A 27,719-nucleotide genomic window follows, 5' to 3' on the forward strand; every position below is an offset into this window, starting at 1 on the left:
GGGAAACTGTCGCCTCCTTTTATAAATTCCTTTCAGTTTAACCAAAGGAGCTTTCCATTACAACGGAGTCTTGACTGATGGTTTATTTCAGACGAGGAAATGGAGCCCAGGGTGGTTGATCTTGTGGCCAAGTTCATAGCTGAAATTTACACCTGGGACATATCCGAAGCTGTGTCACTCCCTGTATTCTGGTTTCCTAGCCCCATTTAATACCAGACTAATTCCTCTCCTGTGGAATTTAGTTGTGTGAGAGAGGTTGATTATATCTTTCACTACCCAAATTCAGAATAAATAAAAAGGTAGCTACAGGATCCGAGAATTGGAAATCAGATGTCACTTGTATCATTTTTAGAGCAGATTTGAGAAATCAGCATTGGTCTTGCTGCCCCTTCATCCCAACATTAGTCATGGTTGTCCGACTGCTCATAGGCAGTACTGGACAAGCGCACTCCTTTCCCTTAGGTGCAGGCAGCAGGCCAGAACACTGGACAGGATGGCTCCAAGAGGAGAGAGAGCTGGAGGGTTGAGTGTAGATGCCCATCCCATCTGGTAAATCATTCCTCAGCCCCTGGGAAGGGTGGAGACGAAAGGGAAGAGACTGTAAGCAGCAGAAGTTTCTCCTTGTGGAAACTTGTAAGAGGCTCCTTCCGATTCTAATATACATCACAGCATCATCTGCCTGTGAATTCGGACAAGGTGAAGACCCAGACTTCTGTCCTAAACCTCTGCAGTTTCCCAGGTTCTTGGAGGAGACTGACTGTCAGCTTCTCAGGTTCCATTTGGTGATTGAATATGGCCAACCTCCTGCCCCTCAGTTCCCAAGTTTATATGTTAAAACAGCATGGCAACTTCAATCACATTTCGGGGCGGGGGTTGGGGGGGGAAGCTATGACAAAAGAACCTGATGTAGAAAATCACTCAAGGAACAGAAGGAAATGTCTCACAATTGCTTTAAGCTGTATAACAGTAGGAACCTGGGTCCATTTTATAACAAGACCTCGAAGATGAGAAGGTAAGATTAACAAACATAAGGAAACAACTTGAGGACTGTGGCAATTAGAGGGTTTAACAGGTATCTGCTGCTGACGTACTGCTGTCTATGGGGTTGCACAGAGTCGGACACAACTGAAGTGACTTAGCAGCAGCAGCAGCTCCCTCTCATGCCACCTCCAAGAAAGAAGTACACTTTTCCACACGGTGGTGGCTGAGGTGTAGGTGCTAGCCCCATGACTTTGGGTTTGACCGTGTGACTTGCTTTGGCCAATGGATGGTGGCAGATGTGAGGGAACCTGAGGTTTGAAATTGTGCTAACACAGTTGGGCTTGGTCGAGTCGTCAGACAACTTGCGACCGAACAACAACTGAGGCGCCTCTGCTTTTTCCTCTGGGATAGTACCCTGGGATGTCCACCGGTGCCCACAGTATGAGAGACAAAGGGGAATAGAAGCAGCCTCACCAACCTTCACACCTGCAGCTCTAAGCTGCGAACATGACCGGCTGTGGCTGCCTTTCAATCAGCAGTAGCTAAGGACATCGCACGTAACACAGACACTGGAAATAGCAAGGACCGGAAGAGACTTGGCTGGAAAATGACTTTACTGACATGTGGTAATCAGCAAATGTAGGGAGAAATGACAAGGATTAAAGCAGATAGAAGCTAACGTGAAGCACAAACGCATGATTGACATCCTTGAAATAGAGGACAAGCTAGAATAGGATTTAACAAAAATGTCCCTGAAACAGGAAAAGTAAATCTGCGTGCTTTTTTTTTTTTTTTAAGCCGAGTGCTTACAAGCACTTACAGCGCCGATTCTGGCCTGTATCACGGAAAGCAAGGACTATGAAAACTGAGGAAACTGAGGCTCCGAGCTAGATGGGACCTTAAAGACTATGGATCTGCAATCTAGGAGAACCTAGACTTAGAAACTAGACTTAATGTTAGAGGATAATTGTGCAGCAGCTGCAACAGAAAAGACACGGGCTGGGCGAAGGCCTAGAAGTGGGACTGAAGTCAGCCTGAAGCTCAAAGGCGGCAGGCGTCGAGAAAGATCGAGGCGGGACAAAACCTCCTGGCCGGGGTTGGAGACAAAACCCTGGCTGGATTCCTCAGGAAATGACCCTGGAGCCAAAGCAATAATGTGATTGGAGGAGACAGACTAGCAAATGGATGTCCAAAGGGGGCAAGGGGATAGAGAAATCCTGGAGCAGGGAGGACTTAGGAACGGAGTCGCAGAGAAACACTGCCGGAATGTGCAGCGGGCCTGCGCGTCGGGTGGCCCGGGTTTACTTTGGAAGAGACCGTTGGCACAAACCGGCGCGAGCGCCTTTGGGGCGGCGCTGCTGTGGCTGGGCGTGGCCCGCCGCAGCTGGCCCGGCGCGCACGCGCACTGCAGGGCCCGGGCGCGCGGCCCCCACACACCTGCGCACCGAGTCGCCGGCGGGAGGGCGGGGCCTCCTGCGTGCCCCCGTACCAGGGGGATTGTGGGATAGTGGCGGACGGAGCCGGGCGGCGGAGGCCCTGAAGCCGACTGCAAGGGCCCGGGACCTCGCCGCTTTGGGGAAGGGGGCGGTGGAGGAAGTGGGGCTCGGCTTCCGTCAGCCGTTGCTCAGCACTGCGGCCTGTTGGGACCGCGGAGTAGGACGCCTTTCCTGACCGGCCCTTGCTTTTCCGCGGGGCGCCGGGCCGGGTAAACCGGGGCGACTTCCCAGCGGAGGGCCTACGCGGGCCTCGCGACCCCACCAGCCTCCCTCAGCCACCTCGCCCGCGGGCCCCGGACCCCCGCCCGTCCGGCGCTGAGCCCCGAAACTGGAACTCGTCGCACGAGGGCCCCCCTAGGCCCGAGACGCGTGCGCGAGCCCCGGCGCCAGCGCGAGCCCCGCCGCTGCCCCCCGCCCCCACATACCGGGTCCCTGATCGGGGCCGGAGCCGCCGGTGGCGGGGCGGGGGGGGCGCCCCGATGAGCCCGGAGTGCGAGGAGCCGCCGCCCCCCCGCGCAGGTAAGCGGGCGGCCCGGGACCCTCCCCGCCCCCGAGAACACCGCCCAGGTACCCTCGAGTCTCCTCACCCCTTCTCCTTCGGACACTTCCCCTCGTCCCTGAGGGCTCCCCAGCCCTGGTGTCTCCCCCTCAGCCCCCCGATTCTCTTAGTTTCTCCTCCTCAGCCTCTCGTCTCCTAGTCTCTCCTCTCAGGCCCACCAAGACTCCAGGTGTGTCTCCTTCAGCCCCCCAAATCTCCTAGTCTCTCTCCCCGACCCCAAGTCTCCTAGTCTTTCCCCCTCAGCTCCCCAAGCCTGTTAGTCTGTCCCCCTCAGCCCCTCTGAGTTTCTCCTCCTCAGCCTCTCGAGTCTCCTAGTCTCTCCCCTCAGGCTACGCCATCTCCCCTCGGCCCACTAAGACTCCAGGTGTCTCTCCCCTCAGCCCCCCAAGTCTCCTAGTCTCTCCCCCCCGACCCCAAGTCTCTTAGTCATTCCCCCTCAGCCCCCCAAGCCTGTTAGTCTCTTTCTCTCAGCCCTCCAAGTCTCTCCCCCTCAGCCTCTCAAAAGTTTCCTAGTCTCATTCTCAGACCCCAAGTCTCTTAGTCTTTCCCCCTCAGCCCCCCGAGCCTGTTAGTCTTTCCCTCTCAGCCTCTCAAGTTTCCTAGTCTCTCCCCACTCCGACCCCAAGTCTCTTAGTCCTTCCCCTTCAGACCCCCAAGCCTGTTGGTCTCTCCCCCTGAGCTCTCCAAGTCTCCCCTTCAGCCCCCCAAGTCTCCTAGTCTCTCCCTTTCAGTCCCCAAGTCTCTTAGTCTTTCCCCTTACCCCCCTGAGTCTCTTAGTCTCTCCTCCTCAGACCCCCAACTCTTCCCCCTCAGGCCCCTCAAGTCTCCTAACCTCTCCCTCTCAGCCCCCCCAAGTTTCCTAGTCTCCCCCCTCAGCCCCTCAAGTCTCTTGGTCTCTTCCTCAGCCCCCAGATGCCCTAGGCTCCCCCCCTCCAGCCCCACTTCCTTCCCCTTTCAGTCCATACCCCTGCCTCAGTGTCTTTCCCACCCACCCCCGCCGCTCCTGACTCCCACCCTCGCCTCCTTCGATTCTGCGGGCTTCCCCTCTGGTTTCTTAGTCTCCCCCTCCGACCCCCCGGGGCTCCCCCTTCTCTCTGCTCCTCCCACCCCGGCCCTCTCGGCGCCCCTTCCCCGGCCACCCTTGGCCTTCCTCTCCCTGCCTCAGCCCCTCCTTCCGTGGCCTGCCTGGGAGATCCCGGGCCTCGGACTGGCGCCCTGGGGCTCAGGAGACTCAGGAGCGGGGCTTCCCCGTCACCCTGCCCGGGGCGCGGCCCCTCTGTGAGGGGAGGCCTGCTGAGGCCCGGCGGGGGCACCAGGGGCCTGGTGCCGGCGCGGAGGGAACAAAGGCCGGGGGGACAGTCACACTTGCTGGTGTGGCGAAGGGGTACCTCAGGGCGGTGTGGGGGCCACTGCGCAGCGAGCGGGGAGACTGGCTCCGGGGTGGCTTTTTCTGTCGAGGAAGGATGAGTAGGAGTTGACAGATGGAAAGTGGGAAGAAGGGCCTTCCGGGTGGAAGGAACAGCACTTGCAGAAACGTGAAGGTGGGAACCCAGCCCCACAGGCTGCGGGGGAGAGGGGCGGAATGCCTTGGTGGGGCTGCGTGCCAGGCCCTTGAACGTGGCGGCTAGGGTCTGTCCTGTTTGGTGATGTACACACTCGGACATCTGTGCTCAGGACACAGACGCTACTTACCGGTCACATCAGCCTGAAAGGCAGGATGTTTCTGGAAGGAAGATGTGTTGTCAGGTGCGGGGCAGGCTTCAGAGTTGCAGAGAAACTTCCGTGGGGTGGGGTGTAGAGAGGGTTTTCTCTGGCGGTTCTGGGGATTCCGTCTGCCGTTTGTAGAAGCCTGCAGCAGAGGAAGTGCTCCAGGGTCAGCAGCTTTTAGGTTATAACTCAGTTTGGGATTGTCTGTTGCCTGGGTTCTCAGCCGGGGTTGGGGAGGGTGGCGGGCGATGGTATCCCCCAGGGGACCTTCACTAAGGGCAGTGGAGATAAACCATCTTGAGTTGTTACATCTGAGTTGTTACAGCTCAGGATGCTACTGGCAGGCGGCGGGTGAGAGCCGGGATGCTGTGGGGCCTCCTCCAGGGCAGAGAACAGCCAGGTTCAGTGTGCCCAAGAGCGGTGGACCAGCCGGGCTTTCCTGCTCGGGTGTTAGGTACAGTGTGGCTTACCTACTCTTTTGCTGCCGTGAGCGGCGTATGCTGAGTTGTGTACTTCGGTTTCCTTTCGTGTTTTTGGTAGTTAGTGTTGCGGAGCTACCTACTGTTTCTCTCCAGTAGGGGAGAATCTGCTGGTCTCCACTCACCTGCTGCTGCTAAGTCGCTTCAGTCGTGTCCGACTCTGTGCGACCCCATAGACGGCAGCCCACCAGGCTCCCCCATCCCTGGGATTCTCCAGGCAAGAACACTGGAGTGGGTTGCCATTTCCTTCTGCAATGCATGAAAGTGAAAAGTGAAAGTGAAGTCGCTCAGTCGTGTCCGACTCCTAGCGACCCCATGGACTGCAGCCCACCAGGCTCCTCCGTCCATGGGATTTGCCAGGCAAGAGTACTGGAGTGGGGTGCCATTGCCTTCCTCCACCCACCTACCCAATGTTTTTTTCCAGGATCCACGGCCCCTTAGGGACTTTAATTGCAGAAGTAGCTCTAGCCAAGGGGCCTTGCCTTAGGCTCGGTCCTGGGAAATTGGCGTCCTGCTGCTCGAGGCGGGTGCCTGAACAGGCAGGTCCTGTCACCGAGCGCTCCGAGACTGTCACAGTGTGACCACGGAAGCCGTGGAAGTGTGGAGCAGGCCTCTCACGCAGTCAGGGGAGGCTTCCTGGAGGAAGTGGTGTCTGTGCTGAAGCCTGAAGGACCCAGGAGGACCTAGTCAGGCTTGAAGAGCTGGAGGGAAGGCAGAGGGAGCAGCCGAGCCAGGGCAGAGCGAGGGCGCAGACGAGCAGTCAGGTGTGGCGGGAGTGTTGAGCGCCATGCGGGTTGCCGCAAGAGATGAGGTGAGAGAGGCCTGGATGCCTTGGTGGAGGTGCCCGCCTTCCCCACCTCCCCAGCTCCTGCAGGGTCCCTGGGCAGGTACGGGCCCGGGGTGGGGACACACTTCTCTTCCAGGCTGAATCAAGGCGTCCCGAGAACACCGGTTTTGTGGATTTTCCCTGGGGCAGAGTGAGGTGTGTCTGGAGAGACCGGGGCTCAGTGGAGTCAGATGCCTGCTCTGAGGCCACAGAGCCTGGCGAGGCAGGATGGGAGTGCAGGCCTTCCTGACTTTGAATCTCCCTGTAACACTCAGTCCAGCCCCCTGTTCCCCACGGGCCGTTTCAGAATCTCTTCACTGCTCTTTTCCCCTTTGAACCCCTGACTGATTCAGGAGGTGCCCCTGATTGGCAAGCTTTGGGGCCCCTCCGCATCCTTAGCCGCTATCCCATTCTCTTATGTTTCTGATTGTTCCACACCCTGGGTAGGAGCAGAGCTGCCACCTTACCCGGGTGAGCGTGGTCTGGGTCCCGTAACAGCTGCCGCCACCACCCCAGCTTTCCCGAGTCCCCGGGAAAGTCCCAGCCCATGGTCGCATGAGGCCTTGGCCAGGTCCCTCTCCTTCTCCTGGCCTCTGTGGCCCCTACTTCCATGTGGGTGTCCCGTGGCTTACCTTGCCGAGTCTCTGGTGGGTCCTGATGTTACCATGATCCCGTTCCTGGAATTGGAAGCCCCCCACCCCCATTTCACATTTGGCTGAGAGCTGATGGGTTGCGGGGGGTTAGAGGGCGATGGTCTCACTGTCCTCTGACCGGTGGGCCCTGTGAAGGCTGGGGGCTGGCTAGCCAACAGCGGGGTCTCCACGCCTGGCCGGGACCTTGTTAGGGGCCTGTGGCCTGTGGTGGCTGAGGGCAGCGGCAGGCCCAGGATAGCCTCTCCCAGGGCTGGAATTCCTCCTGAGCCACAGGGCATCTCAGGGGGCCACCCCAGGGCCCCCCCAGCAGCCTCTTCAGGCTGGATCTCCACTTCCGGGTGCGTGGGGCTAGGGCAGATGAGAAAGGGGCGGCAGGTAAAGGACCAGCCCCGGGCTCCCAGGCAGGCAGGGCCTTGTGTGGATGGACCGCGGTGGCCGTTGGGGCGCTCGGTGGGGGCTGCAGCTGGGCCCTCACTGAGCCCACGCCGGGTGGGGGCTGCCGGCTCGGGGCTGCCGGCTCCTGAGAGGGGCCGCTGGTGTCCGAGGCCTGAGAAGCACGCAGCGAAGCTGGAAACCTGGGGCGATGGTGCGGAGCTGGCGCAGAGAGAGGTAGTTTTCGTTCTTAATGGCTTCCTTTCTCATTTACAGTTTCCCCCTCTTCCGTTTGCAGCCAGAGTCACGGTTTTCAAACGGTTGCTAAAAGCCAGTGGTATTCACTTCCGTTTTCTTGAAGTTTGCTAAAAGTTGCAAAGCACGGGGGTGGCGGGGTGTGGGGCACCCACCAGAGTATTTGAGTGAGCTCAGCCACCCAGGCGAACGGGCCATCTTCCTCAGGGCTCCTGTCTTTAGCGGTGTCTCCCTGGGTAGTGGCTGCTCCTTCCCTCCTGCTCAGAAGTGTCCAGCCTTCAGCCTGGCCCCGGGGACACCTGCTGAAGGAGACCTGCCCTGTTAGGACCACAGGCCTGACCCAGCTGCTCTCAGAATGTGCCCCTTCCTGACGGCTGGGCCCTGTTTCATAGACGAGGAGACAAGTGTGGCACGCCGTGTCACCTTTAGGGAATGAGGAGGAAACCCCTCTGCTGCCCACGTCCAGGGCTTCCAGGAAGTTGCCCGTCAGGACCTGAGGCTAGGTGCACTGAGAGAGTGCAGTGGGGGAGAGTGTGTTTCTCTTTGAGGTGTTTTCTTTATTCCGCGCCTCCTGCATCTGCATCTTGTCCCACGTAGAGCTTGAGAACTGACTTTGGGAGGGAAGGGTACTGCCCACCCCTCAGCTGCATCTGATCCTTGCAGCTTCCCCTGCCTTTCGGAGGAGGACCTGAGGTTCTGAGAGTTTAAGGGACCGCCTGGTTTCTGAAGTCCCTGGAGTCCATACCCCACTCGCCCCCCAGCCCAAGTCAGCTTTGGGAGGGAAGTCCTACCTGTGGCCCAGGGCAGGTGGCAGGGTTGGCGGGGAGGACGTAGCCTGTGGCATCTGTGCAGGTGCTTTGGGCACAGTTGGCGGGCCGCAGGCCCCCTGTACCTCGGCTGTCAGACGGGAGCAAGAGCGGTGCTATCCCTGGTCGTCTTGACGAGGGACACGGTGCTGTGCGGCTGCACAGGTTCTCTGCAGGCCCGTCCCCTGGCGGAGGGGGCCTGCCTAGCTCGGGACCCCGCGGGTAGTGAGGCTGGGGGCCCCTGGGTGTGGGCCCGCGGCTGCGCCTTCTCGCCCCCGCCCGGCCCAGCCCGGCCCTGGCGGTGTGTCAGCTCCAGGCTTCTTGGGCGCAGAGCAGGCCAAGGCCTGGCCCTCTCTCAGCAGCCTCAGGCAGCTTCACTCTGTTTGTTTTGTAACAAGTTGTGTATTTATTGGTTGCGCTGTCTTTGTTGCCGCGTGGGCCTTCAGCTGCAGCAAGCTGGGCTCCTCTCATAGTGGTGACGGGCTGGCTGCTGGCAGTGGCCCCTTGTTGAGGAGCACAGGCTCCAGGTGAGCAGGCGCCGGTAGTTTAGGACTCATGGCGCCGGAGGGCAGGCGCAGCAGCTCTGCAGTGTGGGATCTAGTTCCCTGACCGAGGATCGAACCCATTCCCCTGCATTGGCAGGTAGATTCCTATCCACTGTACCACCAGGGAAGTCCTGGTTTTGTTTGTTTTTGACAATAGGTTTTTTGTGGGGGGGGGGGCGGGAGGTGTAATTTATGTAATGCCATATATGACATCCATTTAAACTACACAATTCAATATCTAGTCTATTCAGAGTTGTGCAACCAACAGTCACCACCGTAGATTTTTTAAAGTGAGTTATAGTATCAAATAAAATTGTGTGCAATTGATTTTAGAACTTTTTAAAAAAAAGAACACCCCTTTCCCAAAAGGTAACCCCATACTTGCTAGCAGTTATCTCCCTCCATCCTTGTCTTGTCCCTCAGCTCCTGAAAAACACTAGTCCCAATTCTGTGTCTACAGATTTGCCTTTTCTGGATGTTTCGTTTAAATGGAAGTATGCGATGTGTGAGCCCTTCCCTGGTGGCTCAGACAGTGAAGAATCTGCCTGCCAGTGCAGGAGACATGGGTTCAGTCCCTGGATTGGGAGGATCCCCTGGAGAAGGGAATGGTAGCCCACTGCAGTGTTCCTGCCTGGAGAATCCCATGGGCAGAGGAGCCTGGCGGGCCACAGTCCACGGGGTCGCAGTAGAGTCAGACATGACTGAGTGACTGAGCGGCGTGCGCGCACACACATGTTCCACGTGTGGTCTTTGGGGGCTGGCTTTGTGCCACCGGGATGACCTTTTGACCTCTCTGGTCTTTTGTCCTCACAAAAATCTGCGATTAGAAAGAGGTGGTGTTCTCACCGGTGGGTGTGCCTTGTCCCTTGGGCCCGAAGAGCGGCTGCCCCGGGCAGTGGTTCTGGCCCCACGAGCACCCAGCTCAGGAGACCGTCCAGGCCCGCTGTCTCTCCGAGTGAGGATGGCGGGCCTGAGGCCCATGCAGAAGTGGGGGGATGGCCCTCGTCCACTTACGGGTTCAGGGCGTGGCCTGCCTGCCTTTGGGAGCAGTGTCCCCACTCCGATACAGGGCCCCGCGTTCAGCACGTGGAGCAGCCCACTCTCCTGCTCCGCTTCCCAGCCTGCCAGCCCTGGTGGTCCCCCACCCCACGCCACCTGGGCTGGTTTATGGAGGCCCGTGGGTGTGGCTGGGGGCATCCAGGCGGGAGCAGTCCCCTCTACTGCTTCCCTGACAGGTCCGTCAGCCTCTCGCCTCAGGAGCAGGGTCCCACCCTTCAGTCCTGGTTTCCGAGCCCGTGTCCCCCACGCGGTGTTGTCCAAGGTGGTCACAGCCGCCAGGCAGGACGGGTCTGTGGTTTGTACACAGCCCGCAGGGGGCGTGCGGGGTGCCTGCTCTGCAGGTCTGCAAGGCTGCAGCTCTGCACCCAGCCCCTCCCCAGCCTCAGAGACACTGCCGCTGAACCGGTGCCTGAGCTGAACTGGTGCCTGACTGGAGCCCCGTGGGCCGGGGGAGGGCACTCACTGGCTCTGTTAGCTTTCGTTGGGGTGGCTGGGCTCCCCTGCACTCTGAGAAGGGACCTCCTGGGGTTTGGGCACCGCTCCACGGTTCTGCAGCCCTCAGACCCTGGTGCACCTCGGGTGCCTCCCTGTGCAGTGGGGCAGGTTGTGGGACTCAGTTGAGGTGACAGCTGTGCAGCTCACGTGGTTTGCCGGCCGCGTGTGTCCGCGTGTTGTGCACGTGGCGCCGCCATCCTTGCACCCGAGGCCTAGGGCTGGGGCGGTGACGGCCCACAGGGCACTGCTCGGGGGCTTCTGGCTGGGACGGAGACACCCCCTGACGTGGCAGTCTTGGGGCGATGTGTGAGGAGCCAGGCCAGAGCTCACTGGGGGTCAGGGCGGTCCAGGGGCCGTGGCCTGGGCTCGGCCCGCACAAGTCACTGGTCGGGGAGGCGGGTGTGAGAGCCTGGGGTGCAGACTTAGGCAGGACTGGGTGGGGGGCGGCGGGGGTCCATCCTGGGGCCTTCTGGGGTACCACGTGCTAGGTGCATAAGTCTGTTTCAGAAAAGCATCCTGAGGGGTGGGGTGCAGGCCTGGGGGCTCTCAGATGTCCCCACCTCCTCCCCTTCCCCTCTCTGGGGCCCGTGTCTGCGCTGTCTCGTGAGGTCATCGCCCCTCCACTCTACCTGTAGGCGGCCAGGGCTTAGGAACCAGCCGAGTCCCACAGGATCATTGCACATCTCGGGGTCACATTTTCCCTGTCGCTGAGAGTATGTCCTGGGGGCCGGGGAGAGATGCGTGAGGCTCCTGAGGAGGCTGGACAGGAGAGCCTGGTGTTGGCAGCCTCCTGGGGGAGCTGATGGTCAGAAGGCAGGTGCCTGCCCTCGGCCGCTCGGCTCTGCACTGGGCTGCTGCCCGTCTGGTGGGCGAGTCTAGCATCCTTCTCCCCGCTGCTGCCCGTCCCGTGGCAAGCTCTCCACCGCTGTGATGATACCGGCAGGGCCGTGCTGGCCTCCGGGTCTGTCTGCAGCAGCCTTGGCCTCAGGTGGTCTGCAGGGGGCAGGTGACATGTGAGCGCTGGGCAGTGCCAGCGTGGTGCTCGGGGGCCCAGCTGACCTGGGTGTGGCTGTCTGCCATTCCATGGGGTGACCAGAGCCCTCATCAGGGCTGCAGGCACAGCCCTGGTGCCTGGGGGGACTGTTGGACAGAGTGGCCTGGGAGCTGGGGGCCAGCTCAGGGCAGGTGTGCGCCCAGGGGTCGAGGCTAGGGGCGGTAGGAATCCCCAGAGGGGCAGCCAAGTCTGCTCATCGGGGGGCTTGGATCCTCCAGGCACTTAGCGTGTGCTCCACCTGAGATGCTCCTGAGGCCAGTGCCGGGTGGGCGGGCCACAGCCACCGTCGTCCTGCGGAGGTGCTTGTCTGTCTGGTGCCGTTGGGACCCGTCAGGGGGTCTTCTGGGGGCCACCCTTGTCCTGTCCTGGCACTGGGTACAGGGTTGGGGCGTGCGTGTGTGCATGCGCACACAGCCTAGAGACACTGCAGACCTCCCTCTCCCGGGCCCTGCACCCAGCCGGGAGATTTCAGGCATCATGGGACACTTAATTTCTTGAGCAGATACAGGTTGAAGCGAGCCTGGGGCCAAGGTTCCAGGATCAGCAGGGTGCAGCCCAGATGAGGGGACTGTGGACAGGCCCGGGGCAGCTCTGTGCAGTGCGCTGGGGCCTCGCCCCGGGCCCCGTGTGCAGCCCTCCTCGGCGCTGGGCAGTGGGCAGGAAGCCGCCCGTGGAGTGGCCTGGCAGGCTGGGAGGTGGAGGGGCGAGCGGGGGCCCCCATGTGACGGAGCTGCCTGCAGGGCGCCATGTTTTGGAAGTTTGACCTGCACACGAGCTCGCACCTTGACACGCTGCTGGAGCGGGAGGATCTGAGTCTGCCCGAGCTGCTGGACGAGGAGGACGTGCTGCAGGAGTGCAAGGTCGTCAACCGCAAGCTGCTGGACTTCCTGCTGCGGCCGCTGCACCTGCAGGCCATGGTGGCCTGGGTCACCCAGGAGCCGCCGGCCAGCGGCGAGGAGCGGCTGCGCTACAAGTGAGCCCCCGACTTACCGTGGACCTTGTTGGCTTGGCCCCGTTTCTGCGGGACTTGCCAGACCTCCCCCGAGGGGGTGGGGGTGGGGTTGGGGGGCGGGTACATGTGTCTCACTGCCCCGCCCCACCCCTACTTTATCTCCTGGTGGTTATTCAGTTGGATTTCTGTTCCTGTCTTGGAGTGCAGGAACGTGAGTGAGGACTGTTCCTCAGCCCCATGTCCTGTCCCCAGTGCCAGGATGGTGCCCGGCCCAGAGGGTGTGGCTGTGTCCCTCCCACCAGAGGGGGTGCCAGGGAGGGTGGGGGAGGCGGGCAGGCGCTGTGCAGAGCACCTGTCTGCCCTGGTCTCTGCTACCCCACTCCAGCCCTGCCCCGCCCACCCCACACAGGCCTCCTGGTTCCCCGGGCCACTGCTGCCCAGCCCCTCACATTGAAGCTCACACCGGGCCTCACAGGTCCTGCCTGTGTCCCTGGAGGCCTCGAGCCAGACGGGCAGTGGGTGACTCCTGCTCAGTTCGCCTCGTGTGAAGCGGGGCTCAGTGCAGAGGTGCCAGCCTCAGGGGGCCCCAGTGTCCACCCATCCGTCACTGCCCCCTCATGTGTCTGCCCCCTCCTCTGCTTTGCTCACCTGGCTCCGTCTCCTGTCCACCAGCTTGAGCGTGTCCCACGCCTCAGTCCTGACTCCTGTGCCCGCCTGGCCTTGTGCTTTCCATCCCGCCCCGAGGAACTCACTTGCCAGGGCCTGACAGCTCACGAGGCAGAGCTGAGCAGACTGGGGTCCTCGGGGCCTGGGTGGCACCTAGGCAGGCAGCCCTCCCATCTGGTGAAAGGTCCTCAGGGCTGGGGGGTCAGCCTGGAGGGTTGGGGTCAGGGGACAGTGTTAGTAGGGGTTGGGGCCAGGCTTAGGGGGCCCAACGCTGTCTTGGCAGCAGGGGAGCTTGCATGGACCGGGACTGGGGGATGGGGCAGCCGGGTCCCCGCCGCCCCCTCCGCAACTCTGCTGGGTTGACAGGTACCCCAGCGTGGCCTGTGAGATCCTGACGTCGGACGTGCCCCAGATCAACGACGCGCTGGGCGCGGACGAGTCCCTGCTGCATCGCCTCTACGGCTTTTTGCAGAGCAGCGGCAGCCTCAACCCGCTGCTGGCCAGTTTCTTCAGCAAGGTCATGGGCGTCCTCATCAACCGCAAGACTGACCAGGTGCCGGGACCGCGGGCAGGGCGGGCGAGCATGGGCTGGTGGGCCCAGGGGTCCTGCGCTCACCCGCGGCCCGCGTCCTCAGCTCGTGTCCTTCCTGCGGAAGAAGGACGACTTCGTGGACCTGCTGCTGCAGCACATCGGCACCTCGGCCATCATGGACCTGCTGCTGCGCCTCCTCACCTGCGTGGAGCGGCCGCAGCTGAGGCAGGACGTGGTCAACGTGCGTGCGTGGCGTGGCCAGGCAGGGCAGGGGCGGGGCCGGGCAGGGGCGGGGCCGGGCAGGGGCGGGGCCAGGCAGGGCAGGGCCAGGCGCAGAGCCCTATTCTCTCGTCCCTCCGCAGTGGCTCAATGAGGAGAAGATCATTCAGAGGCTCATCGAGCAGATCCACCCGTCGAAGGACGACAATGTGAGTGCTGCTGCCCTCGAGCTTCGGCCCCGTGCTCCCATAAATGAGCAGTGAGAGGAGGGAGCCTTCGGAGCTGTGGGGGGCTGGGGGGCTCCTGCTGAGAACAGGCGAGGGTTACGCTGCTGGACGGCTCCCCAGGAACCAGCTCCTCCTCCCAGGAGTGCTCAGGGCTCTAAAGACGGCCCTCTGACCCGGTCCTCACTGCCACCGTTCCCAGGGCCCTCCTCGTCCCCTCTGAGGCCTGGCGGCTCTTCCCATCTCCTGTGCCTGGGTCAGCCCTGGTGGTCCTTCAGAGATGATCCCAGGGGCCCCACGTCTGTCCTCCTGGCTCACTGGCTGGCAGAGCAGAAGTCCACACGCATGGGTCATCACCCCAGGCACTCAGCCAGGGCCAGGCCTGGGGCAGTGAGGACCACCCTGCCTTCGTGGCAGAGGGACAAGGGGTGTCTGCTGGCAGCTAGGTGGCAGGGCTCGGTGCGGGGCTCTGAGGTGCAGCAGTGGCCGGGGGGGCTCTGGGGGTCTGCGTGCTGGGCTCTGGCGGCCGCCTGCTGGGTTGGACTCAGGGCTCTGCTGGTGCTTCTCTCAGTTCATCTTGCAGCACCTTATCCCACACTGTGAGGCTCACCCAGTGAAAACACAGAAGTGTGTTCAGTGTACACACAGGGTGGTGCCGCCTTCGTGGCGCTGGTTTTAGAGCACTCTTCCTCGCTCCGCAGAGGAGACCCAGGCCCCTCAGCTGCCGCTCCCTGTTCCCCACATGGGGGCTGGGCCCCTGCAGACATGCGTCTGCTTTCCGTCCTGCTTTGCTGCTCCTGGTGGTTTCCTGTAGGTGCAACGCGTGACTCGGGTTTGCCTGTGACTGGCCCCTGGCCTTAGCAGCAGGTTGCTGTGTTCATCCCAGCTGTGTTCAGTGCTCCATCCTTTTCTAAGGCTGAGCAGTGTTTCACTGTATGGACGGACCTCAGTGGCCTGTCCGGTCCTGAGTTCGTGCGTGCTTGGGTCGCTGCACCCCTTGGCCACTGGCTGTAGATGGCATGTATGGGGTTTGTGTCAGAGTCTCCTTTTCCAGGAAGTCTTCTTTGGTTTCCCTTTCTCTCGGCAGTCTCTCCTTCCCAGTGCCTATGTTCTCTCCCTCCCACGTGTTTCCCCGGGTCTGTGCGGCCCTCTGTCCTCGAGGGCAGGTGCCCCCCTCCAGTGCGTGGAGCTTCCTGATGCCAGGGCGGACCGGGGTCCTCAGCTCTCTCTCCCTCCCTCCCCAGCAACATTCCAACGCGTCCCAGTCCCTGTGTGACATCATCCGCCTGAGCCGGGAGCAGATGATCCAAGTGCAGGACAGCCCGGAGCCTGACCAGCTGCTGGCCACCCTGGAGAAGTGGGTTGCGGGGCCGCCTAGGCAGGGTGGGGAGCTGTCCCGGGCCCTCCTCCTTGACGCCCCCGCGCCTGCCCCAGGCAGGAGACCATCGATCAGCTCCTGAGCAACATGCTGGAGGGGGAGCGGAGCCCGTCCGTCCTCGTGAGTGGGATCCAGGTGCTGCTGACACTGCTGGAGCCCAGGAGGCCCAGGTGAGCGCCTGGGCTCCCCCCCCCCCCGGTGTGTGTGCATGTGCACGCGTACACGTGTGCACAGGCCGCCTGCGTGGCTCACACTGCCCCCTGCCATGCCCGCTGCAGGTCTGAGTCCATGACTGTGAACAACTTCTTCAGTAGTGTGGATGGACAGCTGGAGCTCCTGGCCCAGGCAACCCTGGACAGTGCCATGTCCAGTGCGGGGGCCCTGCACGCCCTGCGCCCACGTCTTAGCTGCTTCCACCAGCTCCTGCTGGAGCCGCCTGAGGTGGGCAGGGTGCTCGGGGGAAGCGGGGGGTGCAGCCTTGGGGTCAGGGCAGAGCTGGGGCAGGAACCAAGCCCAGCCCTCCACCTGCAGCTGGAGCCGCTGCGCACAACGTGGGGCAGCCTGGCCCCACCCCTGGGCAACACGCGGTTGCACGTGGTCAAGCTGCTGGCCAGCGCCCTGAGCGCCAACGATGCTGCCCTGACCCAGGAGCTCCTGGCCCTGGATGTGCCCAACACCATGCTGGTACTGGGGGCGAAGGGCTAGGGTGTAGGGGGCGGGGGTGGGGCGACGCTGGGGGAGCTGCTCAGAGCCAGCCTGTGCCCTCACCCCCAGGACCTCTTCTTCCACTACGTGTTCAACAACTTCTTGCATGCCCAAGTGGAGGTGTGTGTGAGCACGATGCTGAGCTCCGCGCCCCCTGCCGACAGCAGCTCAGACACGCCCCCCCAGAACCCTGTCGTGAAACATGTGAGCTGGGCTCCGGGATCCCCATCCCCTTTGGTCTCTGGGGAGCTCTGCTCAGGGGGAGAGTCTTGGTCTCTTCCGGAGGTCCAGAGTGTTGGAAAACAGACAGTTTTGTGCAAGGGTGGGGACTGGTGGAGTGGTGACCTCGGGGGCAGTGGGTATGGGGGGGGGACCAGGAAGGGTTCTCCTGGGGTGATGGCCCCTGCGCTCCTGGAGGTGCCCTTCCAGGGCAAAGCTGGAGCGCAGGCAGGCAGGGTGGCTCTGGGGCTTGCAGTGCAGGCTGAGTGGGCCCAGAACAGGTGAGCAGGGCAGCAGTGCTATGCTCACACCCAGTGCATGCCGCCCCACCCCCGCAGCTGCTGCAGCGGTGCCGCCTGGTGGAGCGCATCCTGACCTCCTGGGAGGAGAACGACCGAGTCCAGTGAGCAGGGGGCTCCTGGGCGGGGGCGGGGCCTGCTCCCGGGGGCGGGGCGGCCCGAGTCCAGCCCTGGCTTCCCTCTCTCCAGGTCTGCAGGGGGCCCTCGGAAAGGCTACATGGGCCACTTGACGAGCGTGGCCAATGCCCTGGTGCAGAACTCGGAGAAAGGGCCCAATGCAGAGCAGCTGCAACAGCTCCTGAAGGGTGAGGGCGGGGCGCGCATGGGGGCGGGCGGCGCGGGCGGGGCTTCCGTCCTTACGTCACACCGCCCCTTCCGGCAGAGCTGCCGCAGGAGCAGCGGGAGTGCTGGGAGGCTTTCGTGTCGGGCCCCCTGGCGGAGACCAACAAGAAGAACACGGTAGACCTGGTGAGTTTTCTGCGCCGGGTTCTCCTCCAGGCCCGGCCCCGCCCCTGCCCCGAAGCTCCTCCTGCCACAGGCCTCCCCGGGCCCCGCAGGCCCTGACCCCTTCCCGCCCCTACCTAGGTGAACACGCACCACCTGCACTCCTCCAGCGACGACGAGGACGACAGGCTCAAGGAGTTCAACTTTCCTGAGGAGGCGGTGCTGCAGCAGGTGCGGGCAGGGAGGGCAGGGGAGGGAGGCTGTGTGCAGGCCTGCCCTGACTGCCGCCCCCCGCAGGCTTTCATGGACTTCCAGATGCAGCGCATGACCTCGGCCTTCATCGACCACTTCGGCTTCAACGACGAGGAGTTCGGGGAGCAGGAGGAGAGTGTGAAGTGAGTGGGCCAGGCGGAGGCGCGGAGGGGCGCGAGGCGGCGAGTCAGCGCGCACTCACATGGTGCGTGTCTGGCGTACCCATGCCCACCTGGCCCGGGTCGGGCTCAGCCTGCCGGCTGCCGGCCTCTCACCCTCCACCCCCGGGCAGGAGCGGTGCGGGCGTCCTGGGACACGAGGCTGGCTGCGCACCCTCGCAGACTCAGAACTCGTCTGCCTCCCCTCCCCTTCAGAGGCCTCGGCCGACCGGGGAGGGTCCTTCTCAGTGACCGGTTCTGATTCTCTGCATATGTTGTACCGCACGTCAATATCGATTGCTCTGATATTGCCCTGGAACTTTTTTCTTGATTGTCCGAATTTTCTGCCATGGACGTTGGTTCTTTTAACCGAGAGACAGTTAAAAGTTGTGGTGTTCTGTTGGTTTTACGAGCACCCTTGTGATGGCCGTGGGTGCACAGTGAAGGGAAGGGCAGGCACCTGGGATCCAGAGAGGAGACTGGTGGGGAGCGGGGCGGCTGCCTGCAGCCTCGCGCTGGGCCCTGGGGCCGTGTGCAGTGACCAGCGCGGCCAGTGTCCCAGAGCAGATCCGCCTGGGATCCCCGGGGGGAAAGCGGCCGACTCCGCAGGGCGTGCCAGGCAGGGTTTCCCAGTTGTGGCCCCACCTGTGTTGTTGTGGGCAGCGTGTTGGGCCCCTGTCGGGTGTCACGCAGTTACCTGTCAAGACCACTCTCGGCTCAGGAGCCCTTCTGCAGCCAGGGAGACAGGGCACCAGCTGCTGTCTGTTGTGCCTCGAGGCAGACAGAGACCCCCTGGAAGCAGAAGTGCAACCTGTGCCAGCTGCCGCTTTGCCTGGCCCATGTGTGCTGGGAGGCCCCAGAGGAGACCCTGGCCAGGGGGCTCAGAGAGTGGCCTGGGCACAGCCGGCTGCGCTGTTAGGACAAAACTGTCACCTCTTTCATCAAGATAAACGCCAATGAGGTGAAAGCTTTAAATGTTGGGAAAAAAAAAAAAGCTAAAGCCATGAAGTCTCCTGGAACAGAAAATATGTTTGCAAACTCAGGGCTTAAGGCGCTGCTCACCGGGCCTCCAGCCGTGCCCGCAGCTGCTCCCTCCCCTGAGGGCGCTGGGGTACCTGCCTCGGTAGGGGTTGTGAGCCAAGTCAGCCTGTGGGGGTTGTGAACGTGCTTCCTGGGTCGGAGACAGCAGGCAACAGGCTGGAAGCAGCCCCGGCACAGGAGGGGCCAGACCTCAGTGCAGACATGGTGCTCTCCCGCCCTGGGAGAGAGGCAAGCAGGGCCAGCAGCGGCTGTTGGAAAATTGCAGTGTGCAGGTCGGAGCGTACGTGGGCAGAGCTCTTCCCACGGTGTGGGTCAGGACTTAAAGTGTGTGGATTTGATTCCTTCATCCAGGAGTGGCGCTTCTGTGCGGCTTTCTGGAGGGGAGAGAGCCGAGCAGAGACTGGTGGGCACGTGTGGACGCAGAAAGGCTGGGGGTGCGAGGTGGTGGTGGGCACAGAACTGCCCGTGATCCCTGGGCTCCTGGCCCCCACCTGGGCCCTGCCTCGGGGGCCTGTGTGCCTCGAAATGGATGTCTCACTCAGGTTATGATGTCAAAGCCTGAAAGCCTAGCCTGCCCGGTGAGGTTCTGTGTCCTTTGTTTCATGAAGAGGAAGCAAGGTGCAGGAGCCTTAGGTCTCTGCGTGGGGCCTCGTGTGACTGCGGGCACACGGGCAGGGCGCCTTGCCCTGCAGACACCCTGCTGACGGGATGCCGCAGGAATGGCTGCAGTCCACAGACAGCCCTAGAAGGAGGTGTGTCTGCTGGAACTGGGCCCAGGAGAGAGGGTCCCTCACTGCCTCTGTGCCTCCCCAACAGCGCGCCTTTCGACAAGACGGCCAGCATCACCTTCTCCCTGAGTGCAGACGACGACAACGTGAGCTGCCCCGACCACTGCTGGGGGTGGGGGTTCGCTGCGGGCAGGTGGCCCACCTCACCCTCCTGCCCTGCCCCCACAGCCCAATGCCAACCTGCTGGAGATCTGCTACAAGGACCGCATCCAGCAGTTTGACGACGACGAGGAGGACGAGGAGGAGGGCCAGGGCTCTGGGGAGTCTGACGGGGAGGACGGTGCCTGGCAGGGCGGCCAGCTGGCCAGGGCGGGCCGCCTGGGCCAGGCCCCGGGCGTGCGGTGAGTCCCCCCGCTCCCTTCCCCTCCCCTCCTGCAGGTTCCCCAGTGCAGCCGGGCTGCAGGACCTGTGGGCAAAACAAGGAGAATGGAGTGCGTGTGTGATGTGGGCAGTTTTCAGTGTTGAGTGATAGAAACCCAATTCAGATGCGTTCAGGTTCAAGAGGAGTAACCGCTTGGTCCAGGTGTCAGTGGGGCCATCAGGAGGCAGGTCCTTCAGGCACAGCTTGGCCCAGTGGGGGCATCAGAGGTGGTCCTTCGGGCACGGCTTGGTCCAGTGGGGCTGTGGTCTGCCCACCCCGCCCTCTATTCCGCTCTCCCCTGCGGCAGCTCTCTCGCACGTGTTCTTGCCAAAAGGGCAGTGGGGTGTCACGCCAGTGAAGCAGGACGTGGCGATTGTCCTTGCTCACAGTCCAGCTGCGGGCCTGTGAGCCGTGTCCAGCCCTTTGTGCGGGCAGTGGCTGGCACAGGAGCACTGACTGACTGCTCTTGGGCAGCATGGACTTGCCGGCGTGAACACCAGCTCAGGGCTGAGCCCTGTGACATGTGACCGGCACTGAGATGACGAGACAGGTCATGAGACAGGTCATGAGTGGCGGCCGCATGGGCCTCCCTCTGTGGCACCCAGAGGGGAGAGTGCAGCACTCCCCAGCCCCTGCTGGCTGCCCGCTGCCCTCCGAGGGTGATGTTCTTCTGACCCTTGCCCTTTGAGTTTTTGCCTCTTATCCCATGAGTGAGGCCCGTCCCTTGGGTAGGTGTGGTTGTGCCCTGTGTGACTGCCAAGTTGCTTTGCACTTAACACGTGTCATTGCTGAATCCAAGGTCGTGATTCATCCCTGTGGTTTTCTTGGTAATGTCAGTTCTTAACGTTTAGGTTTTTGACCTGTTGTGAGCTAGTTTTTTAGGTGTGTAAGCTGAGGGGTCCAGCTTCATTCTTAGGCGTGGAAATGCCCGTGTCCCAGCTCACAAGTTGAAGAGACTCCTGCAGGATGGTCTGTGCACCTTTGTCAGAAGTTTTTTGGCTGTTTGTGCAAGCATTTATTTTTGGCCTGTCTTTCCTGGCCCATTGGTCTGTACATCTCTATGCCAGTGCCGCCCCCGCCCCCCCTCCCCCCGCCCCCCCCCCCCCCCGCCCCTTGATTGCATTGTACTGAATTCTGAAATTCAGTACTGAAATTGAAAATGTGAGCATCCAATTTGTTCTGTTTAAAATTGTGTTGATCATTCCGGGTTCAGTTCCTAGAAATTCCAGGTGTTAATTTCAGTAGAGAAAGCCAGTTTTTGAGAGGGATCCCCTTGAATTTATAGGTCAGTTAGAGAGTGTTGCCATTTTAACAATATTTTGTCTTTCAGTCCATGAAGTTGGGCTGTCTTTACGTTTGTTTAGGTCTTAGTTACTTCTGACAGTGTTTTATAGTTTTCAGAGTATTAACTTTTATGGTGCTTTTGTTACATTTATTCTTAAGCAATACATTTAAATTTATTCTTAAACATTTTTGATGCAATTCTGAGAGAAATGTTTTCCTCAGAGATATTTTGAAGTGGTTATAAGCGTATAAAAATACGAGTACACTGGCACACTGATCCTCGCGGAACTGCTTGCTCTGACAGTTTGAGAGGGTTCGTTGGTCTCCTGCACACAAGCTGTGCTTGCTGCAGTCAGAGACGGTTTTGCTCCCTCCTCTCCAAGTGGGGAGAGAGAGCCCCTGCATCACGCGCTGGTCTTGGGGCCTCGGGGCTCGCTGTTGAGTGTGGCTTGTGGGCTCTGGAGACCATCCCAGGTATCCAGGGTCAGGAAGCTCCCTGCACGCTTTCTGCGAGCGTCTGGCTCGTGAGCACTGTGCGGACCGTGGGGCAGCGTCTTAACGCGCCTCTGGGTTTCCTTCGCGGTTCCCCGGTGGACACGGTGTCGAGTCTCGTGTCTGTCGGCACTCGGCCGTTAGGTTTGGGGCCCAGGAGGCTGCAGTGACGGAAGTCCAGCGAGGCTGTTTGGGGTCAGCCTTCCCTGGGGGTAGGTGGTGAGGGGCCTGTTTCCTCCAGGGCCCCGCAGGGGGCGCCGTCTCCCTGGGCGTCCTCCCACTACCCAGCGCCCCTCCCCCTGCCCCGCCCCTTGGTTGCCCCGCTGTGCTGGGGGCTGCGCTTGAGGCGGTGCTGTGGGCGGGCCGGCCCCTCCGCGCAGCGCTGATGGCAGGTGCTCCGTGGAGCAGGAGCCGGGGCAGCACGGACAGCGAGGAGGAGGACGACGACGAGGACGAGGACGAGGACAGCCGGGCCCGCGGCAGGCCCGGGCCCCCCTGCTACCCCAGTGCTGGCCGCCAGCCTCCGGGTGCGTTAGCACGAGGCCTGGGCGCGGGCGGGGCCCTGCTGTCTGCCTCTGTACTTACACCTTCCTGCCCCCAGGCCCCAGCTGGACAGCTGCCTTTGACCCAGTGCCTACGGACGGCCCGGCCAGCCCCCAGGACTGCAGGGACAAGGAGCCCCGCGGGGAGCGTCCGGACCTCCCGGCCCCGAGCCCGGCTGGCCCTGCAGCCCCCAGCACCCTGCAGCTCAGGTGAGGCCCAGAGCAGGGCCAGGGGCCTGGGCCCCCAGCGCCCAGCCCAGCCACCCCTTGGGCTCCTCTCTTGCCTCCTAGGTTTCAGGATCCCGCCCCCACCTCTGCACCTCAGGAAGCCACAGACGGCAGCAAAGCAGCGGAGCCCCCGGGTGAGCCGCCCCGCCTCAGCCCCGGTACCCGGCCTGCTCACCCTTCCCTGCCCACCCCGCCCTCAGCCCCGGTGCCCGGCCTGTCCACCCGCCCTGAGGAGGGCGCTGGTGCTCGGCTTCCTGAGTCTCACTGAGGGCCGGTCTCTGCACAGCCCCCTGCCAGGCCCTGCTCAGCGTCGGGGACCTCCAGGCCGGCCTCAGAGGGACACGCTCCGCCCCCAGCTCCTTGGACAGGTGCCTAGAAAGCGAGCCTCTGGGGGAGTCGGGGGGCTGATCACGGGCCGTCCCCACCAGGGCCCTGGAGCGCAGAACTCCTGCTCAGCCCTGGGGTGGGAGGGCTCGGTCGGATCAGAGAGGGCAGAGGGTGTGCGCTGACCTGCAGCCCTTCTGGCCCCTGGGTGGCTCTCAGGGGACCTGGGATGTGAGGGCGTCTGTGACAGTAACCCCGTGGTCCCCCTGCAGTGCAACCAGAGACCCTGCTACCTCTGTCCCAGCCCCTGGGGCCCACCAGCCCCCCAAGACCCCAGAGGGGGAGAAGAGCCCAGAGTCCTTGGGGCTTCCCCAAAGCCAGAGGTAAGCACGGTGTGGCAGCAGGAGCAGGCGGTGTTCCGTGGGGGCGCTGACCGCTCGCTCATCCTCTCCCCACAGTGCCCTGGCCCTCCAGCCACTCCCGATGCCCAACGGCTCTGCCCCGGGAGGCCCAGCGGCCCCGGGCTCCCAGTGAGTGTGGGCGCTGGGGACGGAAGCGGCGGGGCTGGAGGCAGGCGCTGGATGGGGGGAGAGGGCTGGATGCAGGTGGGCGGGGCAGGCACTGGTTTCCGCGCTTCACACTTGTCTCCCTCTCACTTCCCAAGGTGACTGCTTGGTCCGGTGGTGGCCACAGGCTCCGTGCTCCACGTGGACCCTGTCCGGGTGAGGGCGGGGCAGGTGCCGCAGAGGCCCTGTGGCCCATAACCCACCCTGCCCCACCCACGTCCTGGCTGGAGTCCAGGAGGCCGGCGCCCGGGAGACAGCCCCCACTCCCCATCGCACTGAGGAAAGAGATTAGAGTTCTGTCTCCTAGAGTAAAGATAGAGTGGGCTAGAGAGAGGAGAGAGCGCGCGCGCGAGAGACCTATATTATATATTATATATATATATATATATATATGTATCTGAAGGGAGCAGAGTGGGCACGCGGAGAGCCAGGAAGAACGCGGGGCTGGGCGGCAGCGGTGAGGCCTTCACCCAGGCCCACTGGGGCTGCTGTGGGGGGTCCCGAGGTGACCACCACTCTCCCGTCCAGCTGTGCCCCCATCCTGCGGTGCAAATGCCCACACCCACACTCGGCCTTTCAGCTCAGGTCCACCCTGGGGGGGGGGGCCCGAGTGGGGGTCGTGCCTTTGCCTAGCCCCCTTGCCCCGGACCCTGCACTTTGACCCAGGCGGGGAGCTCGATGACTCTCCACCTGGCTCAGCCAGCTCTGTGGGAGGGAGCTGGGTTCCTAGTCCCAGGGGCCTTCCCTGGACATCGCCCCCAGGACCCTGCCGCACTCACCGAGACCTCCATCTCCCACCGAGCCCGGGCGGAGACCTGGCTGGGGTCCCACTCCTCCTCCCGAGGGTCTGGGTGCAGCCCAGCTGCCAAGTGCCCTTGTCCCAGCCCCTCTCCCCAGGCGGGCGTGAGTGTGCGCGTGTGTTCGTGCTGAGCTTCTGTTTCATATCGCAAACGTAAACAAATAAAGGAGGACAGTTTAAGACTCATGCTGCTCAGACATCGAGTTCGGGGACATGGGGTCGGGGAGCCTGAGCTGGTCCCACACGGGGGTCTCCTGGGTGGGACCCTCAGAGCGTCGAATTAGAGTCCTTGGCCTCCTTGCTGCCTGGTGGTGGGAACTTCTGCTCGGCTGGGAAGGGTTTCCTGGAGGAGGCGCTGAGCGCTCATTGGTCCCTGGCCCCACCCCCGCACCCCACCCCCGCACCCCACCCCCGTCCACAAACACACGGGCTCCGGGTGTTGTGGTGGGCTTCCTGCCGGCCCCTTCTCAGTCCCATCACCCGCATGCCCAGAGCCCTTTCCCTTTGGTGAAGCAGTGGGAGTTGGAGGATTGGGGGCAGCCAACCAAGCCAGACCAGGCACGCGGGGCAGTGGCTTCTGGCGGAGACCAGCTGTGCTGTGCGCTGTGGCTGGCTGGACGCGGGGAGCCGTCCCTGGAGCCGCCTGTGGGCTAGCACACTGCCCAGTGCCGCTGTCTGCTGGGCAGGCCTTCCCGGAGGGGGGGCGCGGGGCGGGGCCGGCTCCTGAGGGACGGCCAGGCCGGGGGCGCGAGGGGTGGGAGCGCCGCCGGCCCTTCCCCCTCGCTCATAGAGGAGCGGCCCTTGGAGTTCTGCGCCCCCTTCCCTCTGAGCCGCCAGACGCAGCCGGTGGGAGGGGCGTGGCGGCCAGGCTCCCTAGGCAAGGAGGCAGCCGGAGGCAGGGGCCGTGGAGGGTGAGATAACCCTGGGGTCGCGCGGGCGCTATCAGCGGTGCCAAGCAGGACTGTCCCAGGGCGGGGCAGCATCTCCCTGAGCCTCTTATCAGCCCCAGAGTCCACAGGACGCTCCTGAGTTAACGTGTAACCACACGCCATCCCCACCACCCTCAAAGCCAGCAGTGCCCACATGCAGGCCACTCTGGGGGCTGCAGGCCGACATGGACGCCGGGAAGGAGGGGCTGCCCCGGAAACCTCGCTTCTCAGCTCAAGTGAGCGCCGCAGAGTTGGGGACCGGGCCTGGGCTCCTGGGAACGCAAGTGGCCTGCAAGAATCGGGGGCGGAGGTGGGCCAGGTTCTGTGAGCCTGGACGTCCTGGTGCCTGTGCGTCTGCCGGCTGCCCTGGGCAGCATGGCTGGGGTCCCCGGGCAGGGCTGGGCCTAGCGCCCAGGGGCCAGGGGCGCTCTAGAGGGGGAGTGTTCCCGGGAGCTGGGGGTTGGGCTGCGTTGCAGCTGCTCAGAGGCTTCCTTACCTCCAAAGCACCCACAGCCGCGCGTGGGCCTGGGGCTGCTCCCGTTCTTCCTCGCCTGTGCCGTCTACCTCCTCGTCCAGAACTCCACGGACCAGCCGTCCTGGGTCAGCGCCCTGCTCAAGATCCTGCCCATCCTCTACCTGGCGGGGTTTCTGGGGACCGCGTTCCCCTGCGGGGGCTACCGCTCGCTCCTGCAAGGGGCCCTGCTTTGCTCGGCCGTGGGGGACGCCTGCCTCGTCTGGCCTGAAGCCTTCCTGTACGGTGAGAGCGGGTGACGGGATGTGTTGCCTTGTCCCTCTTGGATGCCCCCCCAGCGGGTGGAGGGTGGGATGCCCTGGTGGGGGGATGACTCCCCAAGAGAACTCCCCGGGGAGCCCATGGCCGTGAGGAGACGCACCCAGACCCCCGCCCCCACTGAGCGCCTCCCACATGGGTGCGGGCGGTGTTCCCGAGGCCGCGTGAGCGTGCAGGGTTTCGAGCACGCTGCCAGAGGCCAGCCTCACCGGGAAGGTAACGCCTGAAATGGGACGTGAGTACCAGCCAGGTGCCCCTGCAGGCAGAGGGCTGGCAGGTGCAGGAGCCAGGGTGCATGCAGCCACTGGGGCCACCGCAAGCTGGGGTGTCCCTCGGCGGGCGGTTCGGAGCAGAGCTGCATGGAACGCGGTGCGCGCCTGAGGCGGTTTGGGGGCCAATGGCCAGAAGAAGGGATGGCCGAGTAGGCCACCCTGGGAGACGGGGCGGTAAGGCCAGGGAGGGAGCTGGCGCTGGGGGTCCGCCCTCTCCCTCGGGGCGAGGGCGACAGGGTGAAGCCAGAGAGCAGCACGCTTTACCAGGCGCCCCCTGTATCTCCTGCAGGCATGGCTGCCTTCGGCCTGGCCCACCTGTTCTACCTCCGGGCCTTCGGCCTCACGCCCCTGAAGCCTGGCCTCCTGCTGCCCCTCCTCCTGGTTTCCAGCCTCTACTTTGGGCTCCTGCATCCTCACGTCCCGCCCCACATGGTCTGGCCCCTGCTGGCTTACTCCATAGTCCTGGTCGCCATGCTGTGGCGGGGCCTGGCCCGGGGCGGGAGTGCCCACTGGGGCGCCCTGCTGTTCGTGCTTTCGGACACCGTGCTGGCCTGGAACACCTTCACCCACCGTGTGCCCCATGGCCACCTGCTGGTCATGACCACCTACTACTCCGCCCAGATGCTCATCACCCTGTCAGCTTTCCAGAACCCCAGGCTCAAGTCCCACTGACTTGGGGCTGAGGTGGGCAGGCGTCCACCCTCTCTCCTCCTGCAAGGACCTGGCCCTGTGCCCTGCCCCCCAGAGCAGTGAAGCCAGAGAAACAGCCTTGGGGGCGAGAGTGAGGCCCCCAGACTCCAGTGTGCCGGTGCCGGGTCATCTGGAGACTAAACCGTTCCTGGAGTTCCGAGTCCACCGCCTTGTGATTTCCAGGCCCTCAGCCAGACCCACGCTGGGCACCCCCAGCCCCTGGCCTACTTCTGTGACTCCAGATGCTCTCCGCCTTTCGTGGCCCTGATTTATTTTTCTGTTGCTTAAAGTAAAGTGGGCGTTGAACCAGCGACATCACCGTTCATTTGGGGAGGGGTGATCACAATAACAGCAGATAAGTCATTTTCCTCCCTCCCCACCCCCGCACAGAATTTACCATTTTCACCACTTTTAAGCCCGTGATTCGGTGACAGTCCATTCGCGGGGTTGTGCTTTGAACAGCTGCTTCGGGCCCTCCCTTGGGAACACATGTTTGTGTGTACAACGCAGTGATGTTACCTCTGCCCATGGTGGGCTGCTGGTGGCCGAGCCCTGGTGCCCAGGACTTGGGGGTGGGGGTGGGGGCGTGGAGTAACCCTCCTCCCCGGGGCCCTTTGATGGCGGCGGGGATTCATCGTATTCATCGTGTCCTTCGTCCAGATGAGGACGTTACTGAGCTGAGGTCAGGAGGAGGCTGGCTGACGTTAGTTTCCTGTGGCTGCTGTCAGAAATTACCATAAGCTGGGCGACTTAACAGAAGTTAAACCTCACAGTTCTGGGGGCCGCAAGCCCAAATCCCTGGTGTCAGTGGGGGTGCCCTCCATTCAGGACACGCTCGGGGGAGGGTCCTTCCTGCCCCTCCAGCTCACGACAGCCCAGCCAGGCTTCCCGTGGTGACCTCCCTCCTTGAGGCTGCCCTCCCCTGGGGACACCAGTAGTTGGACTGAGGGCCCACCCTAAGTCCAGGGCGATGTCATCCCGAGATCCTTAACTTGATGACATCTCCAAAGACCCTGCTCCTAAATAACGTGACATCCATAAAGGCCCGGGCTCAGGACTTGCGCACATCCCTGGGGACCACAGTTCACCTGACTGCAGTCACACCCAGTATCAGGAGAGGAGAGGGCTGAGGAGATGAGACTCGGAGGGGGCTTGGAGGAGGGGGTAGGTAAACACACGGTGGGAATGGAGTACTGAAGAAGAAAGAACCCAGGTGCGGCCCTCGTCTTGGCTGTGACCTTGGCAGCCCTCTGCCCTTTGAGCCTCAGGTCCTGCATG

The 27,719-nt window shown here is 62.7% G+C and overlaps 2 protein-coding genes and 1 long non-coding RNA gene across 10 annotated transcripts; 2 read left to right on the forward strand and 1 right to left on the reverse strand.

Annotated features, from left to right (window-relative positions):
* Positions 1–65: 65 nt before the first annotated feature.
* Positions 66–7,373, reverse strand: LOC138418294 (uncharacterized). Of its 6 annotated transcripts, none has more exons than XR_011248497.1 (5): positions 6,681–7,373; positions 5,630–5,923; positions 5,348–5,471; positions 4,729–4,885; positions 66–568 (listed from the first exon to the last, which is right to left on the reverse strand). It is a non-coding gene; the product is annotated as an uncharacterized lncRNA (long non-coding RNA). The 6 variants fall into 6 exon arrangements; XR_011248495.1 differs by having other exon boundaries at positions 5,705–5,886; positions 6,681–7,369; XR_011248494.1 differs by having other exon boundaries at positions 5,630–5,886; positions 6,681–7,360.
* PPP6R1 (protein phosphatase 6 regulatory subunit 1) lies at positions 2,467–23,946 on the forward strand. 3 transcript variants are annotated; one of them, XM_069549462.1, is made up of 24 exons: positions 2,467–2,996; positions 12,028–12,260; positions 13,272–13,458; positions 13,541–13,678; positions 13,800–13,865; positions 15,125–15,237; positions 15,315–15,428; positions 15,537–15,699; positions 15,790–15,942; positions 16,033–16,167; positions 16,521–16,585; positions 16,671–16,786; positions 16,864–16,949; positions 17,067–17,156; positions 17,223–17,320; positions 19,193–19,250; positions 19,333–19,505; positions 21,710–21,828; positions 21,903–22,053; positions 22,135–22,205; positions 22,358–22,439; positions 22,668–22,778; positions 22,854–22,925; positions 23,060–23,946. In XM_069549462.1, exons 2-24 carry the CDS (start codon positions 12,034–12,036, stop codon positions 23,061–23,063), a joined length of 2,592 nt encoding a protein of 863 aa, XP_069405563.1. In that variant the 5' UTR covers positions 2,467–2,996; positions 12,028–12,033; the 3' UTR covers positions 23,064–23,946. The 3 variants fall into 3 exon arrangements, with proteins under 3 accessions (XP_069405563.1, XP_069405560.1, XP_069405561.1); XM_069549459.1 differs by lacking the exon at positions 2,467–2,996 and adding an exon at positions 5,913–6,033; XM_069549460.1 differs by lacking the exons at positions 2,467–2,996; positions 23,060–23,946 and adding an exon at positions 5,913–6,033 and having other exon boundaries at positions 22,854–22,929.
* On the forward strand, positions 23,408–26,752 carry TMEM86B (transmembrane protein 86B). The gene is made up of 3 exons (XM_069549471.1): positions 23,408–24,925; positions 25,194–25,446; positions 26,041–26,752. Exons 1-3 carry the CDS (start codon positions 24,875–24,877, stop codon positions 26,421–26,423), a joined length of 687 nt encoding a protein of 228 aa, XP_069405572.1. The 5' UTR covers positions 23,408–24,874; the 3' UTR covers positions 26,424–26,752.
* Positions 26,753–27,719: the final 967 nt, after the last annotated feature.

The sequence above is a fragment of the Ovis canadensis genome, chromosome 14, assembly GCF_042477335.2.
Source record: "Ovis canadensis isolate MfBH-ARS-UI-01 breed Bighorn chromosome 14, ARS-UI_OviCan_v2, whole genome shotgun sequence".
Lineage (NCBI taxonomy): Eukaryota > Metazoa > Chordata > Mammalia > Artiodactyla > Bovidae > Ovis > Ovis canadensis.

Bases quoted from the DNA above. Each gene is read 5' to 3' on its own strand.
- TMEM86B (XM_069549471.1), top strand. From the start codon at position 24,875: ATGGACGCCGGGAAGGAGGGGCTGCCCCGGAAACCTCGCTTCTCAGCT. The intron at 24,926-25,193 runs GTGAGCGCCGCA...TTACCTCCAAAG, and splicing joins AACCTCGCTTCTCAGCTCAA to CACCCACAGCCGCGCGTGGG. The intron at 25,447-26,040 runs GTGAGAGCGGGT...TATCTCCTGCAG, and splicing joins GCCTGAAGCCTTCCTGTACG to GCATGGCTGCCTTCGGCCTG.
- PPP6R1 (XM_069549459.1), top strand. From the start codon at position 6,010: ATGCGGGTTGCCGCAAGAGATGAG. The intron at 6,034-12,027 runs GTGAGAGAGGCC...AGCTGCCTGCAG, and splicing joins GGGTTGCCGCAAGAGATGAG to GGCGCCATGTTTTGGAAGTT. The intron at 21,829-21,902 runs GTGCGTTAGCAC...TCCTGCCCCCAG, and splicing joins TGCTGGCCGCCAGCCTCCGG to GCCCCAGCTGGACAGCTGCC.